At 32.0% G+C, this 25,670-nt stretch overlaps 3 protein-coding genes across 6 annotated transcripts; 2 read left to right on the top strand and 1 right to left on the bottom strand.

Annotated features, from left to right (window-relative positions):
- Nucleotides 1–1,841: 1,841 nt before the first annotated feature.
- LOC122570091 lies at nucleotides 1,842–11,968 on the bottom strand. 3 transcript variants are annotated; one of them, XR_006317700.1, is made up of 3 exons: nucleotides 11,202–11,968; nucleotides 10,434–11,131; nucleotides 1,842–5,185 (listed from the first exon to the last, which is right to left on the bottom strand). XR_006317700.1 is itself a non-coding variant. In XM_043731961.1 (2 exons), the coding sequence occupies exons 1-2, from the start codon at nucleotides 11,583–11,585 to the stop codon at nucleotides 10,982–10,984; spliced, it is 534 nt and encodes a 177-aa protein (XP_043587896.1). In that variant the 5' UTR covers nucleotides 11,586–11,968; the 3' UTR covers nucleotides 9,191–10,981. The 3 variants fall into 3 exon arrangements, 2 of the variants coding, with proteins under 2 accessions (XP_043587896.1, XP_043587897.1); XM_043731961.1 differs by lacking the exon at nucleotides 1,842–5,185 and having other exon boundaries at nucleotides 9,191–11,131; XM_043731962.1 differs by lacking the exon at nucleotides 1,842–5,185 and having other exon boundaries at nucleotides 11,036–11,115.
- On the top strand, nucleotides 7,340–17,095 carry LOC122570084 (synaptic vesicle glycoprotein 2B-like). Its single transcript, XM_043731951.1, has 11 exons — nucleotides 7,340–7,477; nucleotides 9,124–9,180; nucleotides 11,976–12,137; nucleotides 12,839–13,001; nucleotides 13,119–13,240; nucleotides 13,643–13,881; nucleotides 14,227–14,447; nucleotides 14,541–14,761; nucleotides 15,215–15,374; nucleotides 16,185–16,312; nucleotides 16,589–17,095. Exons 1-11 carry the CDS (start codon nucleotides 7,474–7,476, stop codon nucleotides 16,642–16,644), a joined length of 1,533 nt encoding a protein of 510 aa, XP_043587886.1. The 5' UTR covers nucleotides 7,340–7,473; the 3' UTR covers nucleotides 16,645–17,095.
- A 631-nt stretch (nucleotides 17,096–17,726) lies between these two features.
- On the top strand, nucleotides 17,727–25,193 carry LOC122570078 (citron Rho-interacting kinase-like). 2 transcript variants are annotated; one of them, XM_043731930.1, is made up of 11 exons: nucleotides 17,727–18,638; nucleotides 18,713–19,066; nucleotides 19,406–19,650; nucleotides 19,785–22,331; nucleotides 22,402–22,848; nucleotides 22,922–23,274; nucleotides 23,358–23,518; nucleotides 23,591–23,803; nucleotides 23,881–24,133; nucleotides 24,207–24,285; nucleotides 24,367–25,193. In XM_043731930.1, exons 1-11 carry the CDS (start codon nucleotides 18,437–18,439, stop codon nucleotides 24,382–24,384), a joined length of 4,872 nt encoding a protein of 1,623 aa, XP_043587865.1. In that variant the 5' UTR covers nucleotides 17,727–18,436; the 3' UTR covers nucleotides 24,385–25,193. The 2 variants fall into 2 exon arrangements, with proteins under 2 accessions (XP_043587865.1, XP_043587864.1); XM_043731929.1 differs by having other exon boundaries at nucleotides 17,728–18,638; nucleotides 24,207–25,193.
- The last annotated feature ends 477 nt before the right edge of the window (nucleotides 25,194–25,670 follow it).

Consider the following 25,670-nt stretch of genomic DNA (forward strand, 5'->3'; position numbering starts at 1 on the left):
GATATTACAACGAATACTACGCTTGAAATGTTTTTGCATTTAATGCGCAGTCAGTTTGTTGTAGTTCAGTTTGTGTTTTTTTTAAATAAATTTGTGGATTTGGTGATTTATGAGAGACTCGGTGAAAAAGCTGCAACGAGTTGTATGTAAGTTGGATAACGAGATAAATGCGGGTAACATAGAAAATATAAGATTGGAACTGGAGGACTTTATTATCAGTGTATGTATTTTAATGCGTTTATCAAATTTCGTGAAATTTGCACGCAAAATTTGTTGTACGGACGTTGTTCAAATTATTTGCAAAACTATCTTTTTGGGAGAACTTCTATCCTTGAAAGTATGATTTTGTTATTTATACCAATTTCCCTCGGAGTCTCTCGAATACTAAATAAAAATCGAAATTTCTTTACTGCTTTAACAAGAATTTTAATGATAATAATAACGTGAAATATCTAATAATGTGTGTGTGTTGTTACTGTTAAATAAAAAAGTCATAAATTATGTACAGTCTAACCTCTGCTATACATAACATTAAATAGCGGATCATGAATTAGATAGCTTAACTCTTGCAGCGGATAACATTTCTTTCCTACAAATACCTAGCATTAATTTTTGAAACAAATATATTTCGCTCGATATAAATATGTTACACTTTCATTTTCAAAAAGTGTACATATAACTGTCGATCCTAACAAAAATATTAATAAAAATACTTGTCACCATAAATAAATAAATTTATAAGAAAAGATCGCAATGACAATTTCCACCTATATTTATATCAGTTCGCAAATTTCTCGTTATCTCCGATTATTTCGCGTCAAAAATCACGGTGATCCTTTGATTCGATGTTTGGATCATATTCAGGCGACGTACACGTGTGTCTGATAAAACAGACATCTAAATCGTCGTCCTGATTACGTAATACAGAATCTTGGCCATAGTCCGAGTAAAATGGCCACAGTTTTCATTCACTCATTCGTTGACCACGATAATCGCGATTAATTTTGTCGTGTTTAATCCCATTGCGGATATTGTCGGCTTTGTTATGGGGAAAAATTGACGGATTGGAATGACGAATTATGAATGATGACACAAATCAAGGGTGGTCATTGGTTCGACAGATGTCAAAGTTGATGTATCGGCCTGTGCGAGATGGAAATCGTCGTGTGCTTTAACTGTTAACGATAACATGTTTGTTATGCGAAACGTTGTTACGGTAGAAATATATTTTCTTCTTCTTTCCCCTTTTCTGTTTCTTTTGGTGTTTCGAAAAAATTTCTAGTGATTCTCTCAAATGTAGTGAAAAAAGAAAGATCTGATAGAGAGAAAAGATGTTGAATTTGTTTCATTTTCGAATATTTTGGAAAAAACTTGAAGAACTGGTTGTTTTAAAGACATCAAAGAAGAAAAGATTTTGGATTTTTCTTATTTGAGGTAATTAGAAAATAAAAAGTTTGATTAATGTCCTCTGTTTTTCCGATGGTTTGCTCTTTTATTATAAAACTTTGTGATTGGGATCTGTGATCACTGTAAATTCCTAATGCAACCTAAGGGAAATATTACAAAGAAGTTGGATTTATCAATTCCTGGTTCTACAAAAATCCCATAAACTAAAATTGAACAGACTAAAATAATGTTCCATCGAAATTTACAAATCAGTATACTTGTAGTTATCCCATAATCTATGACTATACACTAATGTATGTATGTAATGTATGAATCTATAGTAGAATAACTCCAATATGACTCAGTATTGTACAATGCGATTTAAAAATAACAAATACTCATTTTATTGCCACTCGATTAATATCTCGATCGTTTCTATCAATTCATTTCAGATACAAAAATTTCGTTCAAGTATCAGCTCGAACTTGACAAATTTTTTCCTAAGCAAACGAAGATATTCGTGTTTAATGGTTCGATCCACTCTACCGACATATTCCAGCTCGATAAGAGAGTAGATAAATCTCTTTAATTCGGGGACTTTAACCGTACGATTCTGTGATAATGTTGCAACGATCTCGATCAACAAGAGTACGATACGAAAACAAAATACTGAAATATTACAGAAAAAATCCCATTTAACAATCTCCAATTTTACGACTTAAGATCCAAGTAAAATCAAGATAAAGTTCGAATAAATAAAATATAAATAAGATTTCTATCGATTCGAAAGAAAATTCCATCGAAACAACTCATGTCTGAAGAATTCAACAAAATATCTAGAAAATTCCATAAAAAGACGCTGAAACAGTATTGTGTTTTGGAGAATGGAAACATGTTTTGTTAGCTCAGCTAAGTCGTCGATCTTACAAATTCCATGAAACGATAACGTAGTCTGTTTAATCGATTTGTGGTTTATGGCTCTTAAATCGTGTAAACTTCCGCTTTTTGCGATTTTCGCGACATAATCGACGATAATTAGTGATAAGTCCTATAACGCTACATTGTATACGCATTAGTTAGGGAAAATAGGCGTACATAATGATCGTTGATATTGTAAATTATTCAGACTTATGTGGTTTTAAATTGTTTTTACGATCGCTGTACAGGTATTTTTAACAAAGTTAATGTTACCTTACATTCGCCTTTGGAGGACTACAGTTTCAGATTTTAGACACCTAAATAAAGATGAATATTAATATGCAAAAATATCGCTTGAAATTTATTTTTCAAGTTATAAACAATTGAATTTTTCACTAAAAATACCTGTAAGTAGGTATTGACGCAATAAACGTAGCTCTCAATAGTTCGCATATTATAATAGAAGAAATAGAAAACTGAATCTTATATCAAAAAAATATGCACCAACTTATTCACGCTTGACCTAGACGTGACTAGATTTGATGTGACCGATTATTATCTGGATAAAACTAGCTACGATTTCGCATCATCATTTTCATTTAACCGTAAACAGGCTTATCAGAGAAACACACGGAGTAACAACATAAACTGTCGTGATCTTTTATCAAATGTATCTAGACCTAATTGGGTTATCTATGAAATAATATAAATTTGATATCTACAGCGTGAAATAATAAGTACAGTGGCTACAAAATGTATCGGCAGACAACTATATTTATTATAGCATTTGCATATTGATTAACCTCTTGTAATCTTTTGCTAGCCTTAGCTTTTATCTGTTTACTGTTATATCATTGAAACGAGACATTGAATTATTTGTCTTTTTCAGTAATCTACGGTCTTGCAATATGAAAGTAAAAAATGAAAGTATATCATTGAAATTTGATACTTTGGTACTTTAATTTGAGCCCGCTCTGTCTTCGTGTATTTCATCCATAAACCATACCATATACGTAGTGCAATATTATGAGGCAAAGAGTTAATTGCACTTGGTTGTGATTCATATGACTAGAAAAATTAGATACTATGAAAATGAAATTTGATAAAATAATCACTTCAGTGAGAAATAAGGATATGTGTCAATACTTTTTGTATATATATATGTAGATCAAAATTGAATTATAGGTAAATCGAATTGTAACACAATAGAGCATGAGATTAAGTTAATTAAGAAATAATCTGGGGTTTTAACTGGGATTTCGTGTTGGACTTTAATTAAAAGATTATACGAAATGGTATGAAGTGAAAGACAAAAGACTTTATAAAGTATAAGTTCAATGGAAATTTGATTAATCAAATTGAATATATATATAATGAAATTAAAATAAAATTCAATTAAATTGAAACAAAATAAAAGATGAAGAATATGATAGCTAATAATATCTTTATATCGCTATATCTAGCTACTCATTTTCTTAAATGTTTCGTAATAAAAAAATTTAATTCCTTTTATTACATCGATTACGCTAACACACTAGCAATACCTTAACAAGATAAACATAAGTATAAATTGTATTCCTAAGATGTATTACATTAAGATTTATTATTAATAAATATCTCGTTAATATCTTAACGATTATTACGTTCAAATCGCTTAGGTTTCAGACTCTTAAGTGTCTCGAAACAATAAAAGTGGGATTTATACCACTTGAAAGAAAACGAACAATTTTATATATTGATATAGCTACTTGCATTTTCTTATCGATCAATTTATTACAAGTATCAAGTAGGGACTTAAGATGTCCGCTCTCTCCGAAATATCCAGAAACACTGTTCACGTGGTAATCAAGATGTTAATGTAGCTAAAATTACTCACGAATGGTTAATTTAACCAATATACAAATGTCAACTATTATTACCTGTATCCCTATCTCGTTTATAAGATTTACTACATATTTGTGGGCGTATTATCGAGAAATCCCTTCCGTCATACTTGGCCCCGATAAAACGTCATGTTTTCTTCAGTCATTCGTACTACTGTCTGCTTAAACATTCCGTCGAAATTTCCAAGTGCAATATGCTGTTTCATGCATGACGTTTTTAATTCGCTTGTAGAAATAACCGGATAAAATTTGGACGGAAATACCGGTTGTAAAGATACGGTTTGACAAATTTTGTGTGGGATCCATCTTTGGACAATTCATGATGAAATTTGACAATTTTAGATTGAATTCTGTCGTATATTATTAATTTCGTAATATTATACCTCAACAAGCTGTTGATTGTTATAACATGTTGTTATACGTATTTGTTTTTTATCAGATTGTTATTTTTGTCATCTAACATCTGTTATTTTTATGAAATTACTGTTTCTACATATCCTTTTAATTATTATAGATCTTTTCAAAGCTGATGTGATGAACAGTTTCGGGTACAGTTTTATGTCATAGTAACATAATATCATTTGTAATTGAGATTAGGTTATATAAGTTCAAGGTGTTGAAGATTCATCTATATAAGGTACAAATGCTGTAAATATTCTTCATCACGTGAAATAGAATATTAAATCAAAACTAGATGAGATATCCTTGGATATGAAAGAGTGCAAAATAATCGTAGATGGCATTCCAAGCATGATATACTATGTGATAAACAGGTTACCTCACACATCTAACCGAATTTCGTCCAAACACTTTGTTTATTTACTGCAAATCTTATTACATATTTGGACAACGTGCATACAGACCCTGAAAATGTGGCTTATCTTTTTATCGTTATAAATCATATACATACCTACATAATACAGTAAAGAAGCACGTCGTCATGCGTTGTCAGTTGTCAGTTTCATTCCATGCATCGAAATCTCTTGAACATTTGTGCACTATCAAACAAATTACACTCAATTAAAAAAATACATTCATATTAAATAATCTATCAATTATATTATTAATTTGAAATTGATTCTATAATATCCTTTACTTTAATGAAATTATTAAAAATCCTTCTGTTAAGTAGCCCTATTAGTATTGTGGAAAACTGAGAATTTCGATGTGCCAACTGGTGGCAGAAAATTGAACTACTGAAAGGGGGTCGAATATCCAAATAATCGCTAATGTTTAAATGGACACGTTGTGAAAAACGAGTGTCTTTATATTTGTTTTAATACGTTTAAATTCATCGTTATGATAAGAGTCATATAATCATTCAACCAATTATAAAAATTTACGCATTGACATTTTCTCCTAGAAGAGATAAAACTAAAATACGTGAGCCGGCCAATTAATGTATATAGAGTCCCATGAAAGTTATAAAGCCAATCTTTAGATAGCTAACTATGGTGCTAGCTCCTTTGGCTACATTAAAAAAGTAATTAAATGTAATCTTAAGAGTTGGGTGATGGAAGAAAAAAATTTGAAACCATGCACTGTAGCTACTTTTTTAAAAATAAAATACATTCATGTACAATACTAATCAATCAATGACGCAGACGTACCGACGCAGATGTACAATACAAAAAACCCACTCGTGACACATACGTTTCCATCATTAGGAGCAAGCGTGTTAATAATAGTAATAATTTAGTCCAGTTTTCATCAAAAATTAGGCAGGTCAAGGACTAAGAAGTTGGTTGGGAAACTTGCATAAAGAACTCTAAATGACCACTCGGTTATTTGGTATCACACATCGAACGACGAAAAGTGATTTTTCCTTATACTCTATATACTCTATAAACAAAGTCAGTTTAGTATTCCCATATTGGTAGAACAATTATAAGTAATTTGGTTAAAGTAAAGGATATTGTTATTGATATTGGTAGAATTAATTTCAAACTCTGTATTTAAATATGTATTTCTAAATTTTCAGATTGATTTTAAATATTGTATCATATGCATTTTAAATAATGCGTATAGTCATAATGTGTCTCGTTACAGTGTCGCTAATGAAGTTTCAAAATGTTTTATATAACACACATAATATATCCGTAAAGATTTTTATAGTAAAGTATTCAAATACATTTGTAAGTTCGAATAACACCCTTTATTAATAAAGAACAGAATAAGCTTTTATGCAAAATAGTAAGTTCAATACGGCGTCCGTGTCAGATAAAGGTATCGCCGATGCATAATGCGGACAGAATTCTCGTACGTAATAAAACAACCTCGTAAGAGTAAACCGGTGTATTTTAATCAAAGTAATCTGAAGCAATTAGAAATCCCGTGATACTTGTTACAACTGTCTTATCAATTAGGTGCACGACTGTATCGTATGACATAAACAATTATTGCAAAACTGTTCTTAACGCACACAGTTCTATACTCTTCTCTATACTTACACTCTTCCATACACATACACACTAAACCCTATGTAAACAAACGGGGTGGATATCAGGAATTTTCAGAACACTCAGATTTCTTTCCATTCTTGCTTCCTTTCTCTTTTCTTTTCTTTTTTTTTTTTTTTGATCAAATTTTTCTCAACAAAAGTCTCAAGTACCTTTAACTAGAGGGAAAAGCGATGACAAAGAAGAAGGAGGAAAAAGACAGACAGGTAAGAGTGACAGAGACAAACGAAGCTTTATATCTTATCTGGGGAGAAGACTAATAACTAAAAAGAGAGGAGATATATGCTGGGGCACGATCGATTTTTTGGTCAGTCGTTCGTTCACCACCGAGGGTCGTGCTTGGATCAAAAACTTAGTTATGAAGACTATAAGACGTTTCTAGTGCAACCTTCGTCTTTATTTCGTTACAGAAGTATCTGCAATTCATCGAATTGGAAAGTTGGAACTTTCATTTAAAAAGAGAAACTTGAAGGGAGAGGAATTTTATAAAAATCGATTATCGATCAATAATAAAAGGTAGAAGATTTTGTACGAGAAGGTGGAAGAATTTCGTGAGGGGATAAAAAAGAAATACCCTCCGGTGGAAAGTCATCGCCAAAATTCGCTTGGGCGATAAAAACGGCGATCAAATACCACCGAGTGTTCACCAATGAGCGTGGCGTACGGTGGTTGCAGACGAGGACAAAACCGTGGAACACGAACAAGGAACAGAGAGTGCTGCACTTTGGCGACCGGGGTCCTCCAGAGTCCCGAATTCTCACCGACACCACCTGACTTCATCACTTCACGTGAGACTAACGTACATCTCCGCAACGTAATCGCAAACCATGGGTAGGTTTTCATGGCGATTTAAAATATAGAAAGTACTATCGTATGATGATAACGATGAAGATGACGATAATAGTGATCATGGTAGAATGAGAGTAGTGGTTGTATACGTTTCTGATTCTCGATCTTTAGATCTTTAGATTCTTAGATTTTTAGATTTTTGAATCATTCTCTTATTTATGAATATGTTTTAAAAAGTTAACGTACATCAGTTTGTATTTTTATGGAACTAGTAGAATAAGAATAGCTATGGCTTTAAGGGTTGATTTTGAATTGTAGATTCTTTAATATTAATTTTTTTGTTTATGAGAATACTAAGTATTTGAGAAATATTAGTTTGCTGCTCGTTTGGAATTATTTAATAATATTTCTATGGATTTTCTTCCATTTACTGATTTATTTTATACTTATATTTTCTTCTGCTTATTTATTTTTTTTTTCATTTGTTTGGAATTAGCTAGTGAAATTTTTATGAAATAAGTAAAATAAGAATAGTTACAAGTCTAAAAGTTGATTTTGAATTTGAAATTGTAAGAATCACCACTAGCATTTTTTAGAGGCTTTCTCTGTCTTTCTAATAATTCTTTTTATTTTCTGCAGTAGTTATGAGATAAACAATAGCGATCAAATTTAGTAATGATTACTGACATTAACAAACAATTATAAATCGAGTTCATTTTGATGGCTGACAGACTGAAAAATAAACTATTATTATTATTACCGACATTAACATAATCATTTATATCTATGATAGTATATAATAGAATAGATGGATATTATCACCGTACATACATGTTTGCTGATTGCAATACAAGATAATATTGTTGCGTTTTTTCTATTCCTTTCTTGGTACCATTAATGTATTTGCTATCACTGCTTTGCTAGCGATACCATCATTACTAATCAACATATTACTGTAGCTATTAATATAACATTACTCAACCACAGATTTGTTTTTGATAACAAAGGATAATCGTCTCGAGAGATTATGAAATATTTATGATAAAAATCTTTGGATATTTAGATTAAAAAAATCAAAATAACAAATTAAGTGACTTTAATCAAACATCATGTGTCTATATTAAAATTTTTCTTATTAAAAATTTTTTATATAGTCGCATTTGATTGATTGTCCAAAATTATGTCGATAATAATTGGAAAGATATAAATCATAATCTTTTATATCGCCGCTAACAACAAATTACACTTTTCTATATACCAAAAATCTCTAGAAACATTATAGGAATAATTTTGCATGAACACGTATCTACATGAAAATAAAAATTTTGATATATTTTAGTATATTTATCAAAAACATGTTTCCAATCATTACCGAATAAAATTTACATTGTATGTTATTAATTATTTATTTTTTAATACGATTTAATGTAAAACACTCCACTAAACTTTAGTAAGAATTCAACATTTAGCAAGTAAAAAAAGCATTTGTAACGACCATCATCCAAGTAAACTTTGCACGATCTATCAAACATCAATTCTTTAAATATCTTACTTAACGTAAAAATTCCATGGCAAACACGTGTCCACGAAATATACTGATACACTGATACACTATCGCGATCTTTCCTCAAATAACAATAGAAAACATGATATTTTAAAAAGCTCATAAATCTTTTGGTCTTTGACAGGGCTCGACTTCTTGGCAGACGGAGGTGCCGATTTCGAGCATGCAATCACCGTAACAGGTAATCCATCCTCTTTTCCATATTGATTAAGTATTAATAGTACATCATCGAAGGAAACCAAAGCTTTATCATAATAACATTTGATCTTAATCAACAGAGATAGAAAATGTCATTGCAAAACTGCAATTTACAAAAATAATATTGATTACACTCATTTCTACGAATCAATGACTTCCTGGTACGGAATATACGCAATTAATAATCATCACTTTTGTGACTCAAATTAGAATTGAATTTATTACAATTTCTAATTAAGTATTCAGCCAACGTGGATTGTTTAAAGATATGTTATATATGTTTAATGACATCTTTTCTTCTAATTAAATTTTTCGTTTAGTTAATTTGAGACTAGATTTGATAATAAGTATATCTTAACGTTGATTCTTAACATTTTAATTTAGATGTAAATGATTGATAGTTTTAGCGTTGATTGCATTTAATTACGCTAGCGGTACGATTTAAAGTGTGTAAGTATTTGAATAATGAGATTGTAAAATACAGAGGATATCTAGTTCAAGAGCACTGTTTGATTTACGTATTGTATTTGCAAATACAATTAACGTCAACATCGAAACCGGATCAAACTTGTTACTCTTCTTGAAAAATGCTGATTCACACGGAAGAACGATATTCCTTTTATCTCGATATAATTCTATCGCGATTATGTTGAAAAAATTTCAATTATATGTGAATCTTAATCAATTCTCATTTACAAATTGCAAACCTTGAATAAAAGATATTTATATTTTCATATTATCAATTGTTTCTTAAATACTTAAATGAAAATTTATCTTTTTTATTCCGGAAATATAAATGTTTATTATTTTTAAATCGTACAACTAATCTCCGAATTACTTTCACCCTCTTGATCTCTGCAAAGTACAGCAATACGCATAAATTCATATTTCACGACAACTTTACATTATACACTGTAATATGATGATATACAAAGTATTCAAACTGGTAAGACTGTTATTTAATAGCGCTATACCAGAAAAGTCTGTAATCTTTGATAACTTCAAGAAGCTATATAAATTCCTTTTGAGCCAACTGCTCCCAAATAACACAGGTTAGATAATTCGATTAAGATTCATTCTGGATTCTTTGTATTAGTTAAGTATACGCGTCTTGATGAGAAACGAAATGACAAACAAATATGGTTTTCGGAAAATTGTAAAAATATAAATATGTTTCCTTAGGCAATAAAAGATATAAGATTATTATATTTTAAGAAACGTTACAAGGATTCTTACCAAAAGCAAAAAGGTAAATGATGCCATGTTCGATCGATGTTTCGAGTTCTTTGGCCACGTTCATTCATAAACATTTCAAATTCATTGTAGCAAAACGAGAATTCTACTCTTCCACGTACAAGAAAGATGTTTAAAACGCTAACTGGGGAAATAGCTGAGCCATCATCTTTTTCCTCTAAATTCTGTAATATTACAAAATATTAATTACATGTAATTAATTAACACATACAGATACTAAATTGCAAGAAAATTTTAAATCTTGCAAAAAAAGCTAGTACTTACTTATTATACTTATTCATGCACTCTTCCTAACTTCCTGACCTAGTAATAAAGTTTAAGGATTCCAACCAGTTTTTCTTATCAGTCTGGCTCAAAGCCATGACATCCAAACGTGGTGTTGGCTAACAAGTGGTCGATGAATTGGATTCTACTTTGAACATAAATGATATGTCCGTCTTCGTTGTTTCCATTACACCTGGATTAGTTATTGCATCTAATACAGTAAATCCATCCTTCTCGATTAAATCGATACGATTCATTGGTGCCATTCAGGGAGATGTCTGATGATCGTAAGTACATAGACACGGTCCTTCCAACCTAAGGTACTTTCTTTCCCAACAAGTATTCGAGCGGTCTGGGAGTTTCACCCAACTTTCCATCGGCACGCTATTGTTTTTACTTTCTACATCACATACATTCTATTATCAACGATAATCACATATTAGTATAAAATATAGGATTGCACGGTTAAAATATTAAATATCTTACCGTGTCGGGTTTATCCGGTTGATCTGTAGCTAACGCTGTAGTTTGAACGCTTCCAATCAATGGCGATAAGCTTTCGTCGCTATTTCTCCAGCTTTTACCAAACTGCTTAGCAAAACGTCCGGGTAAACTGCAAGTGGCAGGTGCAGTAACCATGCACTTTAAATGCGTCATTACTTGTTCCGCGTTCAAGTTCCCTTTCATTGTGTGAATTTCTCGGTCCAATTTCTTTGTTTGCTCATCTAAATGCATATCCATTTCTATTATGCACATCATCCCTGTTGTATTTCGTTGTACGGTTTCCATCTTAAGAGTAGCATTCTCTGATTCTAGTTTAGTAGCAGGCGTCTGTTCCAGGTGTCGTAATAATTCTTTCAAAATGCTCATTTTACACAAATTCTGCTCTTCTTCTTCTTCTTCTTCTTCTTCGAGAAAGAGGGAGAATCCTGTAATCAAAATATTGTTCACCTAAATTTAGAAAATCAGGGAATTATTTCGAGTCAAATTTTAAGCATAATGTTAAAATTACGAGTCGTAAAATCTTGTAAATTTTTCGAGACAACGACTGCAAACGATTATCTTATCTTTTATTCCATTATACGTATCAGGAAAAGGTAGAAAGTTGGAAACAAGTTAGTGTTGACTCTTAAAAGATTTAACAAAAGCTTACAGTATGAATCAAAGATCAAATAGTTTCTTGATTGCAACGATAAATCCTTTCCTTGTAACTTCTTTAAGATTTGAATAAATATTTATAAGCTTATGTTTTTTTATCAGGATTCGGGAAATTTCATTACATGCTGTTGGCAGTTTGCGGTTTAATTTATATGGATACCGCCATTGGAGTCACGATACTTTCATTTGTATTACCAGCAGCACAATGCGACCTGGAAATGGATTCCACCGCGAAAGGCTGGCTAACAGCATCACCAATGCTGGGTGAGTACCATAAAATCTTTATAAAATTAATATTTTTACGTATTTTTACTTTCTTCGCTTAATAAGTTTAGAACTATTTAATTCAGAAGGGAGAATTTTTTAGAGAATTTTTTCATTTTTGCTGAGAAAGAATATTTCCCACGATCAGTTTCCATGTTTTCCTAACAGGAAAATTTTTTAGACGATAAATTTTGATTTATTTTCGATAGAAAATATTTTCCAATGATCAATTTTTAACTTACACTGAGACATTTATCAAAAATACTATTATTCAATCCTCAAATTTATTTCATTTCCTGCCAGAAATATATAATTTTGATTTTTATCGAATGAAATTTCTTTAATATGAATGAATAGCCTCTTAAAAGGGAGCATATTGATCAGACTTGGTATTATAACATCTCTATCTCCTGGTAAATAGAGGTGTCTGACTCATAGCGAATATTTCTACTTAAACTTTTATCGCTCAGCGCTTAACGCGTCGAAACGTGTTTAACGAAGAAAACCACATGCCAGATGTGTACCAAGTGGAAATTATTTTATTATCAACAATAATCTATTAGGAAAGAACCAAAGTTAAGAAGCCATATGATATTATTTCATACGTTTTTCGATTCTCTCATTCCTTTCTTTTACTGTAAACCATACGTTATAGAACTAGTTTGAAAATAGAAAACTAACTTTTATTTTCTTATTCATAGGGATGGTGATTGGTTCTTACATATGGGGGTGCCTGGCTGATACCAAAGGAAGAAAAGTTGTGTTAATCGCTACATTGTTAATGGATGGCATTGTTGGCGTTGCTTCTTCCTTTGTCCAGTACTTTTGGGTTTTCCTAATATTCCGTTTCTTTAACGGTTTCGCGTAAGTGTATTGTAATTGATTGTTAAATCCTTTATATCTTATGTTCCCCACCTCAGACACTTTTTATTTTTCTTTTCGTTTTGTTCCTATTTTTATTCTTTTATTTTATATATACAGCGTTACCGGAGCTATGGGAATTTGTTTTCCGTATTTAGGGGAGTTTCAGGCGACAAAATATCGCGAAAAATGTCTTTGTTGGATGGAAATGTTCTGGACAGTCGGAGTCATAGTATTACCACGTGAGTCTCATCTCGTAATTTCATTTATACGTAATATTCCTTCTTAATATTGAATAAAGTAAATCTGTATGAAGTTTCGCGAATAATAACAGTATCAATATGGTGCGGCGGGAAACTTGGATAATTCAAATAAATTTCTTAGCTCGTCGTTCCATTCCAGATATTCTTCAAATTTATTGTAAATAATGAAATATTGAAATAAATATTATTGTAATACGAAGTGGCGAGAAATTTGAATAATTTGAATTATTCTCTTACAACGTACTACTTTATTCATAGTTTTAATGATCGAATAATCTAGACTGTTTTATTAGTTCACCGTTCTATTAAATCTGTTAATCAGATTTTTTAATCTAATTAGCTTTGTAATTTAATCACCATTCTTTCTCTTCGTTTATTCAGTGATAGCATGGCTGATCATACCGATGGACTTCATGTACGTCTCGGACATGTTCTACTTTAAATCATGGAATCTCTTCGTAGCGCTGTGCGCTCTTCCCTCGATAATGTTGGGCCTGTGGTTGTTTGCATTCCCGGAGAGCCCGAAATTTCTCCTCGAATGCGGCGAAACGGAAGCTGCCCTCGAAGTATTTAAATGGATCTACTCGCAGAACACTGGGAAAGACGCCGACTCTTACCCGGTAATGAAGTACACAAAAACACCGAGTCCAGATCTTTTCATATTTCGTTAGATTTATTTTCCGATATTGTCTTTTCAGGACGAACAATCGTGTTTCGATTTTGCATTTGCACTTTTTATTTACATTTCGAGCCGACGTTTCAAATTTGCTCAAAATGCAAGTAAAAAGAAAAGTCAATATCAAAATATCTCGCTGTCGTGAAAATTTGAAGTTCTTTGGCTTTCTCCCGTTAGCAACTACTAAAATCAACTAATAAAAAATTAATTGATTAACGAGATTAACTCGTATCATTTTCTTTTTTATTTCTAACATCTTGTTTGTGTAATCATCCGTTTCTTCTTTCAGGTAAAATCACTGCAAGAAAAAACCAAAGACAAAAGCACGAGGTTGTTGAAGCTACACAAACGGAAGGATCTAAAGGTGCTTTTAAAGGAAGTACGTGATCTAACTGCTGCTCTCTGTAAATCGCCGTACCTTAGAAACACATTGCTCGCCTGTGGAATTCAATTTGGTCTTACCAGTAGTTACTACACCCTCATGGTTTGGTTCCCAGAATTATTCACCAGGTACGTATATTCCTACCGAAAAATATTTTTATGTTCCTTTCAAAAGTTATTGCACCTGATTGCACGGGATTGAACATCTAACTGTTTCAATAGATTCGAACAATTTGAACACGAATATCCTGGCGAATCCACGTCGGTTTGCATAGTATCGTCTTTATCGAGTGATAATGGAACTGCAGTCCAGGATTACGGATGCGGCAGTGTAATAGCGCCTTCCGTTTATCTTCACACAGTTTATATAGGACTTGCTTGTATTCCTGGCTCCATTATTCTACCGATTTTCGTGCACAAACTCGGCGCCAAGTTCTTTTTGAGTAAGTATACAATTATCATGTGCACGTAGTTCCATTAATTCTTCAGATATCATAAATACATACAGGATGTATCCTAACATATGGGACCCACTTGAAGGGTAGACAAGAGGTACAAGAACAATAAAAAAGAAGTTCGTATGAAGATGTGTCCTATCAGATCTTGTTTCAGGTATATGTTGAATGATACAGATCGTAATAAACAGTTGCGGATTATAATTATTGAAACACAAATGGCTATAATTTTGAAACAAGCTCGGATAGGCTACATGTTTGTATGAACTTTATTCGTTGTTTCTGTGCCTCCTGTTCACTCCTGAAATGGGTCCCACGGGTTATGGGACAGTCTGTATATGCGTGCAATAAATATCATTCTTGTAAATAAGAATAATATTTTAAGAAATATCTCGTGCCTCATTCCATCCTACAATTAAAAGTGATAATACTGAATTTCAGTCATGTCGTTAATGGTATCCGGCGCTGTAACTGTCGCCTTCTATTTTGTGGTCAATGCGACGCAAAACCTAATATTATCCTGCGTGTTCGAGGCACTGACGTCTCTCGGTATCTCTTTGGTCTATTGCATAATCGTCGACATGTTTCCGACGAATCTCAGGTGAGCAATCACGCACACTCTTCTGATTTATTTATTAGGGATACAAGCAAACGCACAATCTCCAGTGATTTACAATCGTTCCTCAAGTTAATTACATCGGCGACAGTCGAGGACAAAACAAGGACACAATGTAATGAACGACACGTTTGCACGCCTTTTAATCGTATAATCTCATAGTTTACCCAATTGCATCGTCGCGGTGTCGTATCGTTACAACATAAAAAAATAACGTACTATTTGTTCGTCCGTGCTACCGAATCAGTCGCGGAATGGAAAGCATTTTTATATTTCACAATTTTCAGAAATTTCCAAAATTAATCGACATTTCTATATTTTCGAGGATTGCGTGTTGTGGAAAATTTGTATTGTAGACGGCTACTTTATGACTTCCCTAATGAGCCTCTTTAGGGACTTGTAAAAACAGTCCAGATTCTTATAAGGTCTGGACTGCATACCGCGGAACGTGCCCATTTGGCTCAGCCCGAAGCAGGCCAAATGGACACTGATTCATTCGTCGGTTTGATCGGTCAAGCGAGTCATCATAGAATATAAATGAAGACAGAGAGATCTAAAACCATCAGTTTCAGGTCTCCCTTGAAAAGGTGAATTGCAATGTTTACGAAACGTCGGTCTAAATTGCAAATGTCAAGTGCAAATGCAAAATCGAAAAACCAGTATCAAAATATTTCATTCGTTCATATTAAATATCATGAGTAGTATACATACTTTGGGTATTGTTATATTTTGGGGGATATTTTATATTTTGCTGTATTTTTGAGAACTAAAACTATGAATTTATTAAATTTTCAGAGTAATGGCTGCAGCCCTTTCCCTTACCATGGGTCGATTAGGCGCGTTAGTCGGTAACTTAGTATTCGGCTATCTGATTGATTTAGCCTGCGTGATTCCTATTATTTTATTCGCAGCATTCTTATTCAGTAAGTACATATTATAAATCGCCTCTAACAAAGTAATTCATTGAACAATTAAATAATAAATTATATAAAATTTATAAATATCAGTGATGCAAATGAGTGAAAACTAATTGTCAAAGTTTATAAATTTAAGATGGATATTTAAGAATATCTCTTTTGAATAACAAACGAAATTTATCATGCTTTTCACTTGTGATAAAGAAGATCATATTTTATTTTTACAATAAGGATGTATGTACAATAAATATACTAATTAATTTTTTATTACTTTCTTTTTAGTATGCGGTTTTATGTCTTTCCTGTTACCGAAAACGGGTAAAGAAACCCTCGAATAATCGAAGGACGACTCGTCTCTTGAAGAGAATCGAGCGATAAAAGTATTTTCAGAAGTGGAAGTACAATTGATACACGTTGAAAAGGATCGTTCTTCTATAGGAGAAGTTCTTGATAAAAACTAGCATTGTATTGCAATAATAATGATCGAAGAAAACAATAAGCACTTCGATATCTGCGAATGTTTCGATTTTTATAAGATCGTGAAGAATTTTTAATAAGGAAAGTCCGTTTTTACTTCGTGCAACAACGTGTAAATTTGTGTAAATATATAATATTTATTTTATTTTGTGTATCATCTTAAAGATGATCGGATACTGTAATCATAAATTAGATAAGATAATGTAAGAGCGCGGTTAACTATGTTCGAATTGCGCGCCAAAACGAGTTAAGTGAATACTTGATAAAACGTTTACAAATATAAAGCCAAGTGATGCTGTTTAACGTTTATAATTCTTTTGTTCGATTTAAAACACCTGTGTTCCTAAACTAAATTAAAAATTAATATATTTAATGTCTATACTCATCCTTCTTAATCATAGATGGCATAGTATAGTGCCGTAAGATGCTTTGTCTATTCTGTATTTCTGTATTCTTACTGCCTCTTCTGTACAAGACATTAAGTAACATATCAATGATATTTCTATGTTTACATATGCGAATAGAATTTCTATTAATATTATGAAATAATTATCAGTATTATGAGATAATGTTTCAGAAAGTGGAAAAACTTTAAATATACGCAATAGAATGAATGTCAATATAAAAGTATATTAACAATAGTATGAATAGCATAAATTTTATTTGAAATTTATAATCGTACTTTGATTGGACTCGAATGCTTGTAAAACAAAACACATAAATCCAAGTACACACGTACTGTTTATGGAGAAGTTTTTAGAAAAATATTTAAGTACACAAAGTAAATATGTAAATATAGAAAAGTACTCACATTTATATTAAAATTCTACTCTGACACTTGAATTCTTTCTTGGATTTCAAACTGAGCAAGCTCCATTCATTCACTAATCCAGAGGGCAGTGAGTGCAATCCGATAATTTTGTCGCCATCTATCGTGAATATGATTCCTCAGAATCAAACAGAATTTTGAATTACAAAATAGAGTTTGATCCGCAATTATAGATTTGATAACTGTATAACTGAATAATTGTACTGCTACTAATCTGTTACATAAGGATATTAGAGTGTATTATCAATAATTTTCATAACAAAACTTTTCCTATCTTCTCTGACACGCTCTTACTCGATAAAAATAAAATTGCGCCTGCGCGATCATAACCAATTGCCAGTGCGGCGCCAAAGTACCACGTGACCGTAGTCAACGGCTTCCATATCTGCAACCGTTATAAATACGCTGTGGTTATGAATACGATAGTGTAAAACAAGACGTGTAACATTAAATATAACATTTCCACAATGTATAACCATACAAAAACATTGTTATACAACCGAAGAACATTACACACTCGATAAGATCGTGTTTATTTGTATTTTTTAATTAATGCAGGTTACAAATCGCGGGAATTTTGCAAAGTTTAATATACAGTATAGGCATAATAAAAGTTCGATTTAAACTTGACTAAATAAATTTTGATTCGTTCCTATATCTTCATGTATCAATCTCGATTCTTTCGATTAGTCTAGTCAATGAAATGGATATGTTGATTGTTATGAAATAAAACATTTTTTAACCACATGTTCTGACAGTTTATCTAACAAACGTGAGATAAAAAATATCCAAAATTATTCGACCACAAATGAACAATAAAAAGAATGGATTTTGAGAGCAGAGAAAAGGAATTTGAGGAACGTTACAGAAAAATCTGTGGAAAAAATAGACGATCCACTACTAATAATGAAACTCAACAAGAGGAAAAAACGAGAAAAGTGGAGATATCCAAGAAAGAGAAAGAACAGTTGGAAAAGGAATTAAACACAGCAAAATGTGATCTGGAAGTAATTCGGCGAAGTCTTGGTAAAACTATTACCAAAATTCCCTCAACAATTTTGTCTATATCTATTTTAATCTGGTACATTCTGTATTTATAGGTGGTGATAGAAGCACGCGTGCATCAGACTCAAATGATCAATTTAAAGATGTTGAGAAAGACTGCTCTTCCTTTTTTGAGTTTAAGTTTCATAAGCATCATTCCTCTCAGTCTGACAAATTCTCTAAAGAGAAAAGTGAATTAGAAGCACAATTAGATAGTAAGAAGAAAGAGATACAAGAGAAACAAAAGAAGATATTTGAATTACAAGAAAAAATCAGTTGCATGACGCAATTGGAAGCTCAGCTCCAAGAAAAATCAAAAAGATTAGAAGCTTTCAATAAAGAGAGAGATATTCTTGAAAGAGAATTAATTGCAACAAAGTCAGAGTTAAATGGAATAAAAAGAACATTAGGTAAATTGACTTGCAATTCATGTATAGAAATTTTAAGCAATTTCTTCTTTTCAATTTTAACTTCTTCGTCTATTTTTCTTCCATATAATCTAAATTTCAATATTATCAAAGTTATATATTACTACAATAGAAAAATCATGGAATTTTTTTAATTAGCCCATGATTATAATTCATTAAAATTATCGTATTATTTTTAAGCATATGATATTTAATTTCTAAAATTTTTTAATCATATTAAAAGTGGCTATTATTACATACTTAGATATAGTAGTAATTGTAAATAGTAGAATCTGTCATGTATATATAAAACTATATACAATAATTATTTTGTAATGTCAGAACTAGAGCGTCAAGAAAGAAGAGATTTAGAAACCAGAGCTTTAAGCTTGATAAAAGATGCTAAACGTAAATGGGAAAATGCTGAAAAGGAAAAAGTTGCACAATTGAATAAACATATAGAAATACAAACTGTAAGAATCACAGAATTATGTACTAGTAACAATGAGATGAGCTCAAGGTTGCAAAGAACAGAATGTGAACTTCAGACAGCAAATGCAGAATTACATAAACTCAGAGTATTTCAGGTTAGTAAAATATATGTACATATATATAGTGATACATAAGTAATATAGTACATACGTATAGTAATATATTTTAGTAAAATTTATCTAATTTAAATTTAAAGGAAAAATATTGAAATAATTATTTATTTTATTAGATGCAATATAAAGAATCACTAGCCAAAACAAGAGAACTGAGTCGGCAAAGCGTTCAAGGTGTTGAAACTAAACTGGAAGAAATAGCTACACGTTCACATAATCAATTAGCTGAACTTAGAGCAAAATTGGATTTAGAAGTTGCTAAGAATACAGATTTGGAGACTAAGTTAAGAAATGAACAAGATTCCAACCATTGTCGTCAATCAAGGTTGAATGTTGCTTTAGAATTAGCTCAAAATGAATTGAAAGATTGTCAAGAACAATTACGTAGTATACAGGCTACAATACCAGCCAGAGATGCAGAGATGGAAGCCTTAAAAAAACAATTACAAGATAGGGGAAAGCAGTTAGATAATGCTATAGCATCAGAACAGGCAGTTGCCACAATACAAGAACAATTGGAAATGTCAAAACTTGAAAATGAGCAACTGAAACAACAATTACAAGTGATAAAGTCTGATTTAAATGAAACAATGATGAACTTGGAACAGAAGGAAGCCCTTGCTCTGAACTTAGAACAAGCTACACAAGATAAAGCCGCTCTACAAAAAAGATTACAGGATTCTCTCCAGAAAGAAGAGGAACATTTGCGCAAGGTTGGCAATTTAGAAGAATTATTACGACGCCTGGAACAGAGCGTTACTAAACTAGAATCAGAGAATGCTACTCTTAAGATGGAAACCATACAACCAAGTACAAATAGGATGTCTATAATAAAAAAAGATACGCATTTAGAAGAGCAAATGAAGAAATTAGAACGAGACCTCCAAACAATGAAAGAAAACTTGAACGCGGAACGTCAGACAGCGAAGCAAGCGCAAATCAATTTATGGAAGAAGGAAAAGGAACTATCGGATGCAAATTTAGATAAACGAATTGCAACGAGGGAAGCTAAGAAGGCAGAAGAAAGAGTTAAAACGTTACAGGAAGAAAAGCAAAGGCTGACCGAAAAATTAGATCATAAAATAAAGGACGGAGAAGAGAAGTCAAGGAAGCTACTTAAAGAGTTAGACAATGCAAAAGCGTCATTGAATGATATTACAAAAGAATGTACTAGAAACAAAATGCAAGCTGATTCGGCCCAAAGGGCGTTAACTGAGACCAATCATCAAATAGAAGAATTACAGTCTTCGAGTGCTTCTTTACGCAGAGAATTAGACGCGGCGCGGAAGCAATCGAAAGTAAATCAAGATCGGGTCGACAGTTTAAGTAGTGAAAACAACCGTTTAACGCAGATCATCGCAAAACATACTGAAGAAATACGTGAATTGGAATCAAAGATAGATAAATTAGAACAAGAGATTAAAGGCTATGAATTGAATACTGAACTTTTGAAAGAAACCTGTACAGTACTTGAAGAACAACTAACAGATTACGAAAGACTAACAAGTGATCACGAAACACGAGAAAATATACTAATTCAAGATAAAATGAAGTTACAAAAGGATCTAGAAGCGACTGAGGTGAAACTTCGCGAAACACAAACCGCACAAAACGAAGAAAGGTCACTGAGACTGGCAGCAGAACGGAATATCGAGAGATTTGCATCGGAGATAAGCGATATAGAGAGTGAAAGAAATAATTTGATAGCCCAAAGAGATCAATACAAGAAGCTTGTGCAAGACTTAAGCGAACAAGTCGAAAGTTCCACAAATAAATGCGGGGAATTAGAATGTGATCTTTCAGAAATGAAACGTGCTTTAGATATCACGAAAGCAGAAACAAGGGTCGTTAAAGAAGAAAGTAGTCAACACTTAACGCGAGTTCACGAATTGAAAGAGGCGAATTTCGTGTTGATGAATGATTTGCAGAATAGCATAGATCAAGGTCAGGAACTTCGGATGAGGATCACAGAATTGGAAAGTATCTTGGAGGAAATGCGGCAATTCTATCAGGAAAGGGAAGTGAAAGCCGAGAGTACCAGACAACAACAAACAAAGTTGATAGATTACTTGCAATTTAAATTAGAAGAGTGCAGCAAGAAGAAGAAAACAGTATGTGATAAAATACTCGGTACTAAACAGAAAGAGACTATTCCGCCTAGTGGTACTGGAATGCCAGTTGGATATCGCGAATTGGAAAACCAGTTAGCAAAAGAACGCGCCAAAGTTAAAGCATTAACTGAACAATTGTTAGCACTGAAAGCTATCCACGCTTCGACCTCCCCATCGTCTCCCTCAGCACCCGATATAAAAAACGTGAATTATACCACAGAACCATCAACTACCTCATTATCTAAATGTTTGTCGCCACAAAGAATTGGACACCATATTCCACATCGATTTGATGTCGGTCTACCAATGCGAGCTGGGAAATGCTCCACGTGTTTGGATTCCATTCATTTCGGAAAACGCGCAGCTATTTGTAACGAATGTCAAGTAATGACGCATTTAAAATGCATGGTTACCGCACCTGCCACTTGCGGTTTACCCGGAGGTTTTGCTAAGCAGTTTGGTAAAAGCTGGAGAAATAGTGACGAAAGTTTATCGTTATTGACTGGAAGCGTTCAAACGTTAGCTATAGATCAACCGGATAAACCCGACACGGTATGATATTTAATATTTTAACTGTGTAATCCTATATTTTATACTAATATGTGATTATCGTTGATAATAGGATGTATGTGATGTAGAAAGTAAAAACAATAGCGTGCCGATGGAAAGTTGGGTGAAACTCCCAGACCGCTCGAATACTTGTTGGGAAAGAAAGTACCTTAGGTTGGAAGGACCGTGTTTATGTACTTACGATCACCAGCCATCTCCCGGAATGGCACCAATAAATCGTATCGATTTAATCGAAAAGGATGGATTTACTGTATTAGATACAGTAATTAATCCAGATGTAATGGGAACAGCAAAATCGGACATACCATTTATTTTTAGAATAGAATCTAATTCATCGACCACCTGTTGGCCGACACACCGTTTGGATGTCATGGCTTTGAGCCAGACTGATAAGAAAAATTGGTTAAAGTCCTTAAAGTCTATTACTAGTCAAAATATACTGAGTAATGTTCATAGAAGTAAAAAGTATCAAACTATATTAAGACTAGCAAAAAATCAAGTGAGCAATCTTGTTTACCTTCAAACAGTTGTATTTATATTAAATTCATTTTTAACATATAAATATTTTATAGTTGGATTTAAATTGTGCCGTAAATTTGACAGAAGAAAATGTACTTTTATTGGGTGCAGAAGAGGGTCTGTTTTCGTATAGCGGTGCTAAATCACGAACTCTTACTATGATTCGTGGAGTGAAAAAGGTGCACCAATTAACTTTACATCCCCATTTAGGAATAGCTTTAATGATAGCTGGTGAAAATAGGCAGTTAGTATCTTGTAGTCTAAGGCAATTAAAAAGTAACGCAGTGGCTGCCGAATGCTCAAGGCCAGCAATTAATACGAAGGCAGTTTTAACTGGCACTGATAGCTATCATTTATATCAATTACAACGGGATATGCTTTGCGCAGCAACTGAGTCCCACGTGATGTAGGTTTTCTGAAGCAGATATATTTTCATTTCATTTTCAATATCATATTTTATATAAAAATCTTGTTATGTTATAAATATAGATTACTTAAATGGTACATTGAAGATGATTCTGGAGAATTTATTGTAGTCCGTGAACTTGAAACATCCGAACCATGTAGTTGTGCTATATTTACGCAAAATGTTCTTATAGTAGGATGTAATAAATTTTTCCAAATTGATCTTAAAAATTATTGTGTCGATGGTAAGTAATAAATACTATTTACGTTATTTAGTGAATTCATTCATTCCATGCAATTAATAATTGGTGTTGCAGAATTTCCAGAAGAAGATGATAGTTCAGTCAAAGCTGCACTATCGGGAGTAGCCAAGCTAGGCATTTTCCCAGTTTGCGTTTTAAACGTTTCTCTTGTACCTGGAAAAGTAGAGCTTTTGCTTTGTTATAATGAATTTGGAATGTTTGTGAATGAAAGTGGCCAAAGAACTCGAAACATTGATCCAACATGGAATCATTTACCTTTTGCTTTTGGTAAGAAATCTTGTAACATTTCTTAAAATACAATAATCTTACATGTTGCATAAAAAATAATATTTGTATTCTTACAGCTTTCCGAAAACCATATTTGTTTGTCATTCATTTTTCATCCGTGGAGATTGTAAAACTCGATCAAGATACATATACTTTGTCAAAAAGTCCAGAACGAATTTTAATCGAGTTATCTAGTCTACGTTATTTGGGAGCTGCTGGCTCAAAAGGAATTTATGTAACGGCAATGAACTCTTTCTTGGAACTATTAAAGATTGAAGGATCTTCTATCATACCTGAATCAAATGGCAGTCTTACCAGTTTAGATACTTTGTATGTCATCATAATACTGTATACTTAAAATTGTCGTGAAATACGAATTTATTCATATTGATGTATTTTACAGAGATCCAGAGGACGAAAGCAGTTCGGAGTTCAGTTTTACATCGAGTTTAATGGAGGCTTTAGATGGTCAAGGGAAAAAAGTACATTTTACCGGTGTTTCAAAATATTAATATATTTTGATATTAAAAATAATAAAAATTCTATTTTTGATATAATTGTAGGAATTGCAAAAAAATTGAGATCAAGGCTGTAAACATTTTGTAACAATTAAGAGAAGTATGTTTTAATCAATATGTTGCAAGCTGTGTTTTTGTACACTTAATTTAAATGGTTCATTCTTGCCAATACGTAACCGATAATTAATGCATAATAAACGAATGTACTCGAATCTTTCGTTCAAACAGGAAATATTGTTTTATATTTACTTTGTATTTAATTTTCTTTTAATTAAATGGTTACGTAGAGTCAGATCTCAAATGTTTGCTACACAGGAGAACTTGTGTGGTATTAATTAACCAAATGTATTTATACGTGTCTGAAAAGTAATATGTATTTTACTTTCTACAAGCTTCATTAGCTTTTACAGAGATCTGAAGTTAATACTTATAGTACTACTTAATGCATAAGTTAAGAATCATATTGTTAATACTATAATAGTATTGTTATTTAAAAAAACGTGACAATAATATATTTTCGAATTTCTATATTGATGACAAAAATTTTGTAACTTTGTATTGTAAAATAAAATACTATTATTAATAGAATAAAGATTTATATGAAAAAAATAAAAAATCTATGTTGTTACTTAAGTGATCATTCATATTTTGATAACTGATGTTATCATGGTCATGATTCATTTTACGTTTTCAGTTTCTTAATTAATTGTTCGTACAATTTCAATTACAGCTAATACAAAAAAATATCTTCGGAAGTAATGTGCAATTCTAGTATGACTGACTGCCGATTATACTGTACTACTATTTTCTAACTATATTCCACGATAATTTTTTAATAATTACTGGTTCACTAGATACGGATTAAGCTATATTTTTAACTTGATTTTTATATATAGAAATTTAAACACATTTTTATTGCACATCTTGTAACATATTATTATTATTGCCTTATTAAATGAAAGAAACTTTTGGGACAACCTAATATAATTTTATTGATGCCAAAACTACAATATTATGTCATACGACATAAAATATATTAAATATTAATCAATGCGTTACAGTATGTGATGGATTGAACAGTTGCCGCTCTTTTCCGTGAATATTCATTATTTCAATACTATAAATGTCAAGGGTGGCCGGATGTCGCATTACTGTACATTACTATGTATGCATCCTGTATGTGCTCCTAATTGAATTATGTATGATCCATTTTGTTCTATTATTACAAAATAGATCATACATAATTCAATAAAATAATATAAAGCGATAAATGTTGCATCTATTATTTCCTTATAAAATGAAAAGAACTTTTGGGGCAACCTAATAATTTTATGAAACACGAAAGACGT

Source organism: Bombus pyrosoma, linkage group LG8 (assembly GCF_014825855.1).
Source record: "Bombus pyrosoma isolate SC7728 linkage group LG8, ASM1482585v1, whole genome shotgun sequence".
Lineage (NCBI taxonomy): Eukaryota > Metazoa > Arthropoda > Insecta > Hymenoptera > Apidae > Bombus > Bombus pyrosoma.